At 31.1% G+C, this 14,875-nt stretch overlaps 1 protein-coding gene across 1 annotated transcript; it reads right to left on the reverse strand.

Moving 5' to 3' along the window:
* Positions 1–5,909: 5,909 nt before the first annotated feature.
* On the reverse strand, positions 5,910–7,110 carry LOC120131539. The gene is made up of 4 exons (XM_039148513.1): positions 7,037–7,110; positions 6,567–6,992; positions 6,078–6,468; positions 5,910–5,993 (listed from the first exon to the last, which is right to left on the reverse strand). Exons 1-4 carry the CDS (start codon positions 7,108–7,110, stop codon positions 5,910–5,912), a joined length of 975 nt encoding a protein of 324 aa, XP_039004444.1.
* Positions 7,111–14,875: the final 7,765 nt, after the last annotated feature.

Raw genomic sequence — 14,875 nt, forward strand, 5'->3', positions numbered from 1 at the left:
AGATGTTGGTTGTCAGTCCTTCATCCTTGGAGATGAATTTCAATGTAATGTAATTTTATAATTACTTTTTATATAACTGTGATATATTTGTTTCTATATTATTATTTTTTATTAAATCCTTGTCTTATTTAATAAAAATGAATATATATAAATAAATTAGATCGGATAGGGTACAAGTTTTTAATTAATTTGGGTGGACTAAAAACTCGACTCGACACATTGAATCCTCTGGCAACACCAACCGTTAAAGGCTTAAAGCCACAAGGGTGCAAAATTATGGGCCCGTCTCACTTTATCATGCCCGAAGCCATACCCTTTTGATATGGGCTTAGTTATTAGAGATGGACCCACTTTGACTATCGGCCTAGGCTAGCCTGGCTTCAGCTTCTCCCCCACATCAAAAGTGATTTAGAAATTAAAGCATTCCCAATGCAAGAGAGAATAATTATTTAATGTAACTGTTTAATCTTGTTTGAAAAGTTTAATCAAATTATAATTCTTTTATAAAGAATACTAGAGATTTTAGCTTTTGGGTCACTTTGAAGCTCCTCGAGATTCAAGAAAGAACGAGATGGGTCTAGGAGTTATTAAAGCCAAATTCATTGGAACAAATCTCTCGAGGCACCCTTAATCATGCCTTTGACCATTGACAAAGAGGGAGTTCTAAATATTGGATTAAAAAGAGGGTTGATGACATAATCCATTTCCAAATCCTCCTCTAATTCAATAAGAAATTAGAAGAAAAAAATCTCAAATAATCTAAACTCAAAAATGTTTTTAAATTTCCAACCACGGGATGCTTGATTTCAACTTGTAGTAATCATTACACAAATGAGTTAATTAGAAATTTTGGTCAAAAGAAAAAAAAAACCCCACAATTTTTACTGTTATTTCCCTTGGAAGCGGGGAAACTTCTTTTTCAAATTAACCTTTTCCCCCCTCCAACTTTATAAAAACCTCAACCCTGCATCTTCCCTCGGTTTTAACAAGAATATTAATTCCGATCAACTTTAATTATATCAAGGATTAAAGCTCTACTACTAGAACTAAAAATGAAACAGGTTCGAAGGGATTTTACCTTTTGGGGTTTTCCTGGGGACTCGGATATATATGCAACAAAAGAAGAAATTATTACAAATGAACAACAATGGAGCAAGCTAGCGAGGTATCCACCAAACAAAGAATGATAATGTTGGGTTTCTTGTCCCAATGACAGACAAACTCAAGTGGTAATCCCATAAGCACCTCTTTGGCAGCTGAAAAAACAGAACATAAAATGAATATAACTGGGGCGTCATCGTCATGGGATTCTGACTCAACTCGAATCCTGCCATTTGAACTTTGGCATATGTTTTTTTGGAACCCACTCAAGAAACAAAATGGTACCAGGCAGTTCCCCGTAGGACTGCTTTGCCATTGGCCAATTCCACCACCATCCTAATTTCACTTTTCCTATGGAGCAATACGTTCAAACACACACTCGAGTTGTCCCAGCTACCATGTCATGAAGTGCCATCAAACACTGCATTTGTTTTTACAGGCCAACTTTGGCATTATCCATGCTCGCCCCCCAGTAGTTTTTCTTTTAAGGATTTCGATATTGTAACAATTTATTATAAGAAAACCCTTCCTAATGCAGTTTATTACATGCTTAATGTTAAGAATATTTGAAACATTAATCTAAAATATTCTCAATATTATTGTGAAAAACCACCGAAATAATGTTACACGTAATGATTATAAAGGTATATATTGGGATTAAACACCGCCTCGTATTCATACACTCGTATATAAATAAAATAATAAACGAACTCGATCCCCTTGACGTCGATGACAAAGCTAATGAAAACGAGACGCTTGTTTTGCTGCGACGTGTTATTTTTTTTGTGGAATTTGAATTTTGAATGATATGACGGAAAAGCAATCCATGCATGCATATATATATATATGTTTTACTTTAGTTTTGAAGTCGAAAGAGTTAAGCCTTTTATTTAATTAATCCACCGAAATCCACCCTATCCCTTTCTACTTGTTCTAAAGGCATTGCCTCCTTATATATATTTGAATAAGTGGGAAGTTTTGACTTTCACTTCCATGCATGGACATATGCAATATTTTATGTTAGGAGGATAAACTTGAACATATAAAATTTTAGGCACGAAAATAAATTTTTAACAGAAAATATACAAATAAAATCTAAAATATATGATCATTTTAAATTTTTAAGGGAAACGGCCGTCCCTACCTGTCCCATCCAGGTCCATCCATGTTTCCATGCTTGTTTCAATGAAGTATCTCGATAACTTGTAACTGAAGTATATACGAGACAGAGGAACTGGGACTCAAAGTCAAAAGTCCTCCTAATTTGTTGCTCTGTAAATGTAACATTAGAATTGAATGTTTTCAACTCTAATAGCCACTCTAGTTTCCACGACTTACCAATATAATACATTCATAGTTATAGGATTCATAGTATATTATATTTTAACACTAATAGCTGTATATTCATGGGATTCACAGCTCCATATATCACATGAATAAGGACGTACGGATGATTTTATTGTTAAGTAAGTTTATTTTGAAGTATTATATACCATCAGTCAATTAAGCTCCCAATAACTGATATTTTCTTTCCGGATGTTTGATTTAAATTTTAGTATCGAGATTTTATCGTTTAGGGTGTTTATTAGAGACACGGTCAACACCTTCTTTAGGACCGGGAAATAAAATTACAAGATTAAATTGGGTACAATTTTGGCAGGTAAATGAACTAAACGAACATAAACAAAGATATGTTTATGTTAGTTCGTTTAATTTTAATCGAATAAACGAACGAACATGGATAACTAAATAAACGGAATTTCTTGTTCATGTTCGTTCATTAAGAAATATAGTGTGTTCGTGTTCGTTCATGTTCGTTCGTTAAAATGATAAATGAACACAAATGAACGAACTTAAACGAACACAAATGAACATAATAGCAGTTGTTGATAATCAGATTAATTGATGTCACTTACCTTCTGAAGCAGTGAGAATATATTTTAGTAATCTGAACTATAATTTTATGATTAATCATGATAATTAAAAGAAAATTTGATGTTTGACAACTAAGGTTAAGTAATAAAAAATCTAATAATATACATAATTTCCCTCTATGGTAGGGAATATAGCCTGTTAATGTCCAAATATGCCGCCAAGAAAGCCATGTGAAGTGGAAAGCAAGAGCCACATGCAATTAGCAAATTAAATGAACCATGGTACTATAGATACACATTCCGTAACTGAATTCGCAACTCGAATTCCCCATTAATTGTGAATTGATTTTGACACGGCGACGAAGACGCTAGCTTTTTCATTTTCCACGATGTTTAGAAAGCAACGTGACATTAGCTCTGTTACGAATGGACAAACGAGGAGTCGGTGATTTTCGTTCAAAGTAAATTGTTTGTTGTTGAAAACCACCCGTCCTGTAGACTCTTCCGCGACTTCCACCAGCACTTTTTAAAGAATATTCCTCTCTTTCAAAACACCTTTTATTTCAATTCCTAATTATGTTTTCAATTATGGATTTCTAATAATAACTAATCAACAAAATAATTGCATTGGTTATTGTCGTTCATTGATTTGACGGTGGCATGGCACCATCAAAAACTTGTGGACGACTTTGAGGCCTATGAAAACAAATAATGCATCATTGGTGGATAGCTTAAATGAACCAAACGATGCTTGATTAATTAAGAAAAATAAATTATTAATCAGATGTTTGAATCTCTCTAAGTCCAAGCAACTCTCACACGTATGAATCAACTAATGGTGTGGCTTGCATCCCATCATTAAGACTTATCGGGAACATGGAATTTGTACACATCATGTGTTGCATTAATTACATGCTCCGAAAGTCAAGAAACCGACAAAGATTCCAATAGTATTTTTCTAAGTGGCGGTGTGGCAAAAGGAATTGTTTCTTTTTATATGAAAAGGAAATTAAAATGAATGTGAAACTTTAGACTCGCATTGATGATCAATATATAAAGACATAAAGTAAATTAAATGTTCAATTTTTCAAAAGGGTATTTTAGTTCAGTCCTTTTGAAAGTTCTTTTTGGAAAATAGACATAAATAAGTTTAAATTATCATCCTTTTGTTAGGTGATCCATCTTCCCCAAAATATGCCCAAAGTACATCCAATGGGTATAAAAGTGGGCAAAATTTACATTATAAAAAAATATAATAATATTGGGAAAGAGATGCTTGCCTTGTCCCAAAAGGTCAAATGGCTACCCAATGTTGTGTACACAATGAATCAATAAAAGCAAAACTTTGTCTTTGTTCCCCAAACTTCGGTGCTCATATGAAATTCCCCAACAAGAAGGGAACTAACAAGCTTGAAACTTAGCTCTGGGGCGGTTTTGGATTCTTCTTATATATTCTTTGCTTTCTACCTGTAAGGTTGGATTTTAGAGCCAAATATTAATGGAATTTCCAGATTTCTTTTTTTTATTATCAATTTTGATGAAAAAAAAAAACATAATAAAATAAAGCTAAAATGTGATTGGTTAATTTTAAAAATCAAAACGCCTTCGATTTCGTTTTATATATCCTATAGTCTCCTACACGGCCCAATATAATGTTAAATCATGTGTCTACCCCATAAAATGTCTTAAGATCTTTGTATTCGAACAGCGTCGAACAAAATAAATAAAGCATCAAAACAATTAATGCAATTGATTGATAGGAGCGAAGCTAAGAATTTTTTGGAAGACTTAAATCCCTTTTTTTAAAAAAATTTGCAGAGGACCCAAAGTACAATTATACCGTAATTTTACAATTTTTATAAAAAAAAATTACACACAAATTTTCATTTTGCGGAATCAAGATTCCTGTTAGCAGCCTGCTTGTTCCATGTTGATTGACTTGTATATATTTTGAGAAAATAAACAAGTGTATATCCAAAGAAATGAAAGGGGGAAAGAAGAATAGGAAGATATAGTTTTGAGCATGGGGTCGTTAATGTTGGTGAGAGTCGAAACATGTTGTGTTAGTGGAAAAGACAATGGCCGTATAACCAAAAGGCATGCCCATATCAATGGATGATGGAAAGTGGGAAAAGCTGTGGATATCAATCACTTATCTCCTACTATGAATTCCACCATTATATTTTAAGTGGAACTCGTGAGTTTTATCAATTAATAATACTCGAATGCATTTTTCATGAGACATTATCCAACAAAACAAATGGGATCATTATGAAATTCTAGATATAAAATGATCAAGCAACCCCATTTTTTTACCTTCCGATTCCCAAGGCTTCATCTTGGCTAATCCAAATCAACTCGGGTCAGGCGATCAATTTTGATAAATTTACTTGGTATCGATTCTCTTATGGCATGTAAGAGACGTAAGCAGCTTGATGGTACAATGTAGAAAGAATGGTGTGAAAGTGGGAGATTGTTGAAAGTCAAAGGATAAATCGGTGCATTAATGCACCGAATCCATTCGGTACAATGGTCAAAAGGCAGCATATTTTTGTTGAAAATGTGCAAGGTAAATTATCCAATTTAGTCCATGTACTTTAAGATATTTACAATATTAGTCCTTAAGCTTCAACTATAAATACCCTAACCCATTTAGCTTCAAAAACATCCCAAATCATTCTAACTTTCTCCCAATACTAGAGAATTTAGAGAGTTTTCTTGAGAGTTGTTTTCTCATTTTTATTAAGAGAGATTTGTTATTGTTTTCTCCTTGTTAGATCAAGAGAAGTTGTAATTCCTATTTTCTCATATTGAAATTCTTCTACCGTTGCCCGTGTTTTTCCCCCTATATTATTTAGGGGTTTTCCACGTAAAATTTGTGTCTTCTTTATCTTCATTTTTTTATTTTCTCAAATTATCAGTTGCGATTTTGCTCTATTCGATAGTCGTATTCCGCAACACAACAACACCCCAACGAAGAAGACAATCATTTGTAGAGAACCTCCCCAGGATTGCAAGCTACAAAATAAAAGCATGCTTTGGGACTTGGAGATGACACAACACTAGTCTATTCCAAGACACAACAACATTCTTAATACTAACCTCAGACCATATCCAGGAGGTGGTAACCTCACTCCAACCAACAATCGCACCAAGCACCACGAAAGACTCCTCCCTAGTTTTCGACATCGTCCTTTTGCACCAACTAAAATGGGGATTGGGGATAATCTGCCAGAACCCAACCCCTTTAAACACAAAAGCATGAAACCAAGCGACCCAGAGAGAACCTTGGCCAGCCAGAATGTCCTTTGCAAGAGAGAAAAGATAGCCCTTGCTCCAGGTTTTAAGATCCCTCAAACCAAGTCTCCCCTCAAATTTAGGGGAGCAAGTTCTCTCCCAACTAAACCTTAACACATGTTGCAGAAGAGTCAGAAGGTACCCAACACAAAGTTGCTCAATGTGCTTAATGATGGACTGAGGTAGAATGAGCTGCCTACATCAAAAGTTCACAACATTAAAAAAAACAACCCTAATGAGTTGTAAACTACTAGTAAAACTAAAATTACGATTACTCAAATGCCCTAGCCTGACCTTAACTTTTCAATAAGAGGGTAACAATCCTTTTTAGAGAGTTTCCTAGTTACCAAAGGGGCCCCAACGTAACGAGCAGGCAGATGACCTAACTTGAACCCCAAAAGACTCTGAATTACAGCAAGAGAATTAACACTTACCCCAGAAGCAAAGAACTCACTCTTAGCAACATTAATCTTCAAACCATACCACACATAAAAATTCTTCAAAATGCACTTAACCCCAATAATCGAATCCAATAAACCCTTACAGAAGATAAGGAGATCATCAACAAAACTGAGATTAGTTAAGCTAACTTTCTTACATTTGGGATAAAACTGAAAAAAGTTTCTTGCAGCAGCCAAATCCAGAAGCTTAGAAAGAACGTTCATGACCAAGACAAAAAGGTAAGGGAACAAGGGATCCCCTTGCCTTATCCCCTGCCACCTTTGAAAAAGGCAACCAAAGTGCCATTAATAAAAATAGAAAACCTGGAAGTGGTCAGACAAGCCTCAATCTTACCCCTAAACTTCTCAGAAAGTCCAAGATATTTTAACAACGCCATAATGAAATCTCAACTCAGAGTATCAAATGCTTTCTGAAGATCAATTTTCAGGGCACAATAAGGAGAAAAGGACTTCCTAGCGTACCCCTTAACTAACTCTTGAGCCAGAAGAGTATTATCAATGATGCTCCTCCCCTTAACAAAAGCAGACTGATTTGGGGCAACTATACTAGGGAATAAAGGAGTCAATATATCCACCAAAAATACGAGCAACAACCTTATACACCAACGAACAACGAGAAATGGGGCGAAAGTTTTTCGCCATACAAGGATTAGACACCTTAGGAATAAGGACCAATGCAATGGCATTAAAAGAAGACAACACGTAGGATGAGGAGAAAAAGTATTGCACGCCCTTGATGAAATCTTCCCCAACCACATCTCGTAGCCTTGAAAAACAGAGTTGTATAACAATCAGGCCTAGGAGATTTATCACAACCCTAGCTAAAAATAGCATTTGTTTATTTCACTTTCTTCGCCCTTTTCATAGTATTCCACTTGCCACAATCTAAACCTCAACATCTCATCTCAACTAATTAAAATTGGACAACAATCCTTATTCTTCTCATCTTAGACACCGTAATAAACTCAAAAGGCAAAACAAAATGTCGGGTTATTTTCGAGGCAGGCAAGCAAAAGGAAAGGAAAGGGTATGTTCCGTATGATAAGAGAGGTAGAGATGAATATTTGATCGAATTCAATCGAATCAAATCAAACATTTTAAATTAAACGAATTAATAAAGTAAATTTATCACACGATTTAAAAAAAATTAATCGATTAAAATCAATTTTCAGATAAAATCAAATTTTAAATTTTCCATATTATGGGCACAACAGCTTCAACTTTGAGCTCAAATTTTATTGGGTGTGGGGAGAGAAAGAGAGGATGTGATAGGCATAGACAAATTGTTTTCGATTTTTTACTAAATTTGGGCAAAGTCAATTTATCCATATTTAGGATAGTTTTGAATAGGTGTCAACCTTGGAATGGTAAGTTCTGACCTTTTCGTGACAAATAATAATAATAAATGTCTTACATGGTTTATTACTTGATCATTTTCCTTACCAAATTATTGACATGAAATGGAACATTCAAGGTACATGTCTAAGGGTCTATCATCTGATCCTTTTGGTGGGGGGCTAACTAGTACACGTGTCGCCAATGGCAAAAAGATTCTTTTGCGAGTGATGTACAAATTATGAGAGATTATAATTTAATTTTTATTATTTATAATTTTTATTTTGATATTTATTTGTTTCTGTTTTAGTTAATTCTGATCACCAATTGGGCGTTTATATTAAAAACCCCCGATGATTTTTTTTTTGTTGAAAAATAACCCTCTTAACATATTTATTAGAAAATACATTCAAACTTATATGTAAGATGACCTCGGGCTAGACCTCATTTTTTGTAAAAAAAATGAGTTTTATGCATTTATTATTGTCTTTATTCAATATTAAATGAATTTATCTGAAAAAGTTAATGTCACCCTATAAAACACGATGTCCATTAAACGTATTTTATATGACGTGAGATAATCTTACTTTGACAATTTGGGAATATTTTTCTAACAAATCTGTTAAGGGACTGTTCAAAAAAATAATTTATGGGATTTTTTTTACATAATAATGCCCACTAATTGTCCAAAAAAATTAATTACTTTTTAATGAGAATGCTAAATAAATTCTTTTAACTAAAATCTCATATTATGTCTTTGATTTTTAAAGAATTTTAAACTTAAAAATTTGATCTCTATTTTATTATATAATTAATGTATTTATCGTTATCTTTTAACATGTAATGTGAGAAGGCAGGGAACAAAGAGACTTTTACTTGTTAAGTAATAAATTGGCCTTTAATTGAGAAATTAAGTTTAACATTAATTGTTTAAAGTTTAATTTGAATTTAATCGAATATTATTTTTAAAATTTAAATATAGATTAAAACAAAACAAATTTAAGTTATCCAGATTTGAATAATTTTATTATATATGATTTAAATACCCATAACTCGAGTTTGAGTTCTATCTAATTTGTTATAATTTTTTTTTGGGTAATATAATAATTTATTATCAAAATATTAACAATACGTTCATAAATAATAAGTTCGAGTTTGTTTTGTTCGAAAGCCAAACTTGTATGATTTGTAGGTATGTGTATTTCATTTATACTCGTACTTATATATATTGAATAAATTTAGTAAAACTAAAATTTTGTGTATCAGTATTATTTTTTAATTTTAACGATAAAATATAATATGAATTTTAATCTTAATTATTTACTTAATAATTATATTTTTAATATAAAACAATGAATTTTACAGATGTAAGTAAATTTTATTCCTACGTATAAATGTTTCCTTTGTGAAGAACATTGACGTTGAATGGGGGTGGTCGAGGTTACACATAAAATGCGTCCTGCACCCACTAACTTCTCCACCTATTGTCTTTATTTTTGTAGACTCTATACACTCAAAATTTTAGTATCCAGCACTTTACTTCTTTTTTGGTTTTTTATTTTATTTTCATTTATTATGAATCATCATCTTCTTTCCCTATATCTATTACCATGCACCATAGAATTTTGTTGTTTTCTTTCAAAGTATAATGGTAGTCGGTACACTGAATTTCATATAGGTGGCTGACTAGAGCCCAGGATGTGTCTAAATTTAATTGGTAATCTCATATTGAAAAAAAAAGTATTGATGTAACACCCTTAATCTGTATATGTCTTGTAATACTAACTAAAGATGTTACATAAATTCAACTGACATTTGCTGAACTTAAATGCTTAAAAATTTTGTTTCATTTAATAATTTATTTTTTAACTTTAAAGAGTTTTTACTTAATCATATAAATTTATTGTTTGGTCATTGAAACTAATCCGATTTCAATCGGTAATTAGGTAGTTCAATGTTGTTTCATATCTATATACAATTGTATAATACCGCTTGATTTTAAATAATTTAAAATATAACATTTATACTATTCACTCATAAATATGATTAATACTAAAATTAGACAAAACTAAAGAAAATAATCCCTAATTACCATTACAAACCCTTTTAAAATACTGATAAAGCAACTCAACATATATAATATTCATGCCACTAATAAGTCAAAATTAGGATGTCATACTGATACTGTCGGTAGATTTGATTTTTCATAAGATGCTGGCAAACTCCTCACTTCACGTCCACTACTTTATTGGAACCTACGCATGAAAATCATCACGTGCTAAGTAAAACTTAGTGAGACATAAATATAACTAAAACATAAAATCCATAAAATATAAACAATAAACTGAAAATTTAAATAAAAAACAATTAAAACTTCAAACCGGGCTAGTCAGACCGTTTACCTTCTAAAAACCTGGAAATCATCATCCCATGATTTTATCAAAAATCATGTAAGTCATCATTAAATATCATAAATAACTTTTTTTCTTTTCATTCGAACATATTTCATAACTTTCTTTTCAATATGTTCTTTTCTTTTATATATTGTCATAATTTTCACACTTATTGTTATAGCCCAATGTATATGTAAGAGAATACAAGGTACTTGAGTATAAGGTGCACACTAGGCACAACACGGTGTCGAATTATAACTGCGATATGATGCACTTCAGTGCAATCATAACATGAGCACCAACGGTGCTGAACATTGGTACACGAATGTACCAAAGCTTAACTGATAACTGATAAACACCCACTTAATGGCATGTCAAATATACTTACGACTCTCAATGCAACATACAATGGGCTTATATTTATCGTATTAGAATCATTTATTAATCTACGTCTGATAACTGTAAACATCTGATAACTGAAAATCATCTGATAACTGTAAATATATGATAACTAAAAATCATCTGATAACTGTAATTATCATACTTGGGCAGTTCATACCCAAAATCATTCATAAAACTTGATGAAAAAATATTATAGAAATATTTCATACTAAAAATTTATAAATCATACTGGAAAATAAAATGAGATTGACTTATCGCAAGTCGTCCTCGATCAGAGTAATTAAATAAATAAACGAAACTAATTTGAATAGTTTACTTATAAATCAAATATAAGCCTCACTAAGCTTTAAAAATTGCTTCCAGTATACAATTTATTAAAATTTAATATTTTGGCAGTTTGCCTTATCTTCAAAGAAATATTATTATGTATTAATTTATATATTTAAAAATTATTTTGTTTATACCACTGAAAACTAGACTCGAATATGGATCTAACCATATAAGTCAATCCGTCTAGTTCCACTTGTACAATTTATAACGAATTTTCAAAGTTTACTGACAGAAGTTGTTTTAAACAAAATCTACTGCCCTATTTTCTTACCTATCACTTATTAAAAATTTATATATTTTTGTATACTTTTCAAAATCAGTTTCCGTTTGTTCTAAAAGAAACAAGACTGATATAATAATCCAATGGTATAAGATTCATCCTCTAATAATTTTTGTAGAATTTCTGATGATTTTCTAAACTTACTGTTCAAAACATAATTTCTAGGCAAATTTTACCAACTAGTGTCATTGACTTATTCACTAGTTCTATTAGCTTACTAAATAAACATATAAACTTAAATCACACTTCACATAATACTAGGAGTCACTTCTTAACGTAACTCCGACACTGGTTCATCGCAAGCCAATGTTTGGTCGAAACATATATACAAATGAAATGCACTCACTTTTGCCTCGCCATCAAATCTTCTCCACGATAATCTTCTCAATTTGGCACTTTTTCTTCCCTTTCAAGCCACTTGAATCACTAAATTTACCGTGGACTGACGATATCATATAATAATATAGAATATTCAAAATATTCGTTTGTATCAAACTAATATAATCTAAATTTAAATATAAAATTCGATAAAAATAAATCCAATACTTAAATTGATATAAAACTAAATCGTACTTTCATCGTAATTTCAAACTTCTCGAAATATTCCTTAAATTCCATGAATATTTCGTTTCGCTATCAACTCTTCAACTTTTACTAATTTCATAATCCAACCATTAATTATGAATTCTTTTTAGAATTTGTATCAACTTTCCTATTTAATCTATAATGACCATTCACCATTATGATCATTCACATTAATCACATAAAATTTCCAGCACATCAATAAAATATTCAAATCAACACTTAAACATTTAAAAGCTTAAAATTTTATCCTAAACTTTCTTAGACTTTTCAAATTCAACCACACAACTTGATAAACTTAGAATTAAATCTCAACTTAAGAATTAAACCCAAAAATCAGCATATTAAATAAACTTCCAACATTACAATAATTTACTCAAATGATACTTCCACATTTAATAAACTTAAAATCAAGTCCCCATAATATTGAGACTTTTTGGATTCCACCCTCAAATTTTACCGAATTTGAAATTTGATTCCAAACAACTTTCCAACTTAAATTTCCAGCATTTTCAACTATAAAAAATCAGCATTAACCCTTCAAATATTACATCCTTGCAATAACATCCTACAATTCTCAAAACTTGTATATTAACTCTTTTACTAACTCAAGGCTCCAAATTGATCCAAATTGATCTCCAAGTCACATATAACACTCCTAATATCAATTTTAGACCATATGAACTTTTTTCAATATTTTCCCTATTTTTTCCTAATGGCCGAATGTCACTATGATCATAAGACTAGCTTTTCATTCAATTTCAAGCATGGATTCAACTTCCTTACTTCAAATTCATGCTACTGTAATCAACACAACATCTATTTGAACGAAAATCCAATTAATCACCAAAACCCTAATTAGGCCAAATGCTTTAAATCATTCTACAATTGATTTTAAACATCAAACATGCTAGAAAATTAATCTCTAACATCAAAAACATAATAATCTTTCATTAATTATTCAAACTCCAAAAACCCTACATAAACCCTAACGTTCAATCTCATCATATGATCATCTTCACTATGAAATATTGGTACCAAATGATAGATAATTTCATGTAGACTAATTCTCTAATTCAAAACTTAGTCCAAAAATTAATCATGTAAGCTTAAAAATCAAAAATAAAATGTTTACCTTGGAGAAATAGTGGTTTTGGCCAAGCTTGAAGAAGGAGCTAATTTTGTGCTAATTTTCTTGATTAATCTAGTATTTATTAACCTTGACACGTGAAACTTTAATAATATAATTGAATTTAAAATTAAATTAAAGAGAAATCACATTAATGAAACTTGATAATTACCAAATTTCATTGCATTATATTTCATTAAAATATTCCTTAGTCAAAGATGAATCAACTTGACTTTAACTTTTCACTTTGGCCATGCAATTTTTGAAAATTGCACTTTAGTCACTAATATTCCATTGTTCGACCAAATTTGAAAAATTACACTGTTCTGAGCCAAATTTATTTGATCTAAAATATGAAAATAATATTTCCAACCATTTTCTAACATCTTTCAAATTTTTATAAAATTCCGGTTTGATCTAATTATTTGATTTCAATACCGAACCTTATTGCTTTAATTATAGCTTTTAACACAAATCACGTACAAAAAATATGATTCCCACAAAAATCATTGTTTTATGCAAAACTGTTCATTTACCGGCTAAAATATATAACTTTTCAAAATTATATTTTTAGTCCCTAAACTTTTATAAAGTTTATACTTTAGCCCTCAAACTTTTAAAACTTATATTTTAGTCACTAGTCAAATTTTGGGGTATTACCATTGATATGCACGAACCAACTTACCTCAGTGGTTAAATGAATCATTGTTATTCTTATAGGTCACAGGTTCGAGCACCAGCGACTGTAGTAGGGTAATTGAGCATTCATTTTCAAATGATTGAGAGTATTTAGAACAAATATTAATTTATAATCACCTTAGCTTAATAAAAAAAATTTCTTAATATGGGATGATTTTCTTTTCTTTTTTATAATTTTTAAGAGAATATATTCAATACGTGTATATTATGCATGCACAATGTACTCAAACTATAAACAAAGGAAGAAAAAGAACAACACCACAAGAGGATTGTGGCATATGCAACTGTCAAATCTTGTCCGACTAACATCTAATCTTAATTTTTAGTATCTATTTATATGAATAAATATTTGATTATAAAAAAAAACTTACGTTGCAAGAAATATACTCAAACTAAGTTTTTATTTTTATTTTTAATCAATATCTGATCTAAAAAGTATGTACGAGTTCGATGTGTGAAAACAATTATACCACGAGAGTTTTGCGTCTAAATCTCCCACGTGATCTATGTTAGGCTATAGTAGCGGACCTTCATTGTAGATCATTTTTTTCCTCTCAATATTATTATTTTTCATCAATTACGTCACACCGTGAACTATTCAAATGGGATCAAGATGAAATTCAGGTCACAAAATTCTAATAACACATAATATTATCGATGCAAAATAAAATAAAATAAAATAAAGTGTTCTTTTTTATTCTAGTTGTGGAATTTAATCTGAATGAAGCTAAGGAAAAGAAGAGGGGCATAAAGGGATGAATTGAATAGGAGCAAAATGTGAAAACTTTGTTTGAAAGAAAGTGACATTTTTGGCAAGCACAGAATATGTGAACTTCTTTACTCCAATGAATTGAATTTGGCAGAGAACCTGAATGTTAGAAATGTCGGAATAAGCATCTGAAAGGGAATGATTTTGTGAGGTATCAAGTAGACTATTAACTACATAATATCTACTTTTTCACAGACCATACATGTTCATACCTATTAAAATT

This window comes from Hibiscus syriacus, unplaced genomic scaffold (genome assembly GCF_006381635.1).
Source record: "Hibiscus syriacus cultivar Baekdansim isolate YM2019G1 unplaced genomic scaffold, ASM638163v2 tig00110556_pilon, whole genome shotgun sequence".
NCBI lineage: Eukaryota > Viridiplantae > Streptophyta > Magnoliopsida > Malvales > Malvaceae > Hibiscus > Hibiscus syriacus.

Bases quoted from the DNA above. Each gene is read 5' to 3' on its own strand.
- LOC120131539 (XM_039148513.1), bottom strand. From the start codon at position 7,110: ATGGCGTTGTTAAAATATCTTGGACTTTCTGAGAAGTTTAGGGGTAAG. The intron at 6,993-7,036 runs GTTTTCTATTTT...CCTTTTTCAAAG, and splicing joins GCTTGTCTGACCACTTCCAG to GTGGCAGGGGATAAGGCAAG. The intron at 6,469-6,566 runs GTCAGGCTAGGG...CTTTTGATGTAG, and splicing joins CCTCTTATTGAAAAGTTAAG to GCAGCTCATTCTACCTCAGT.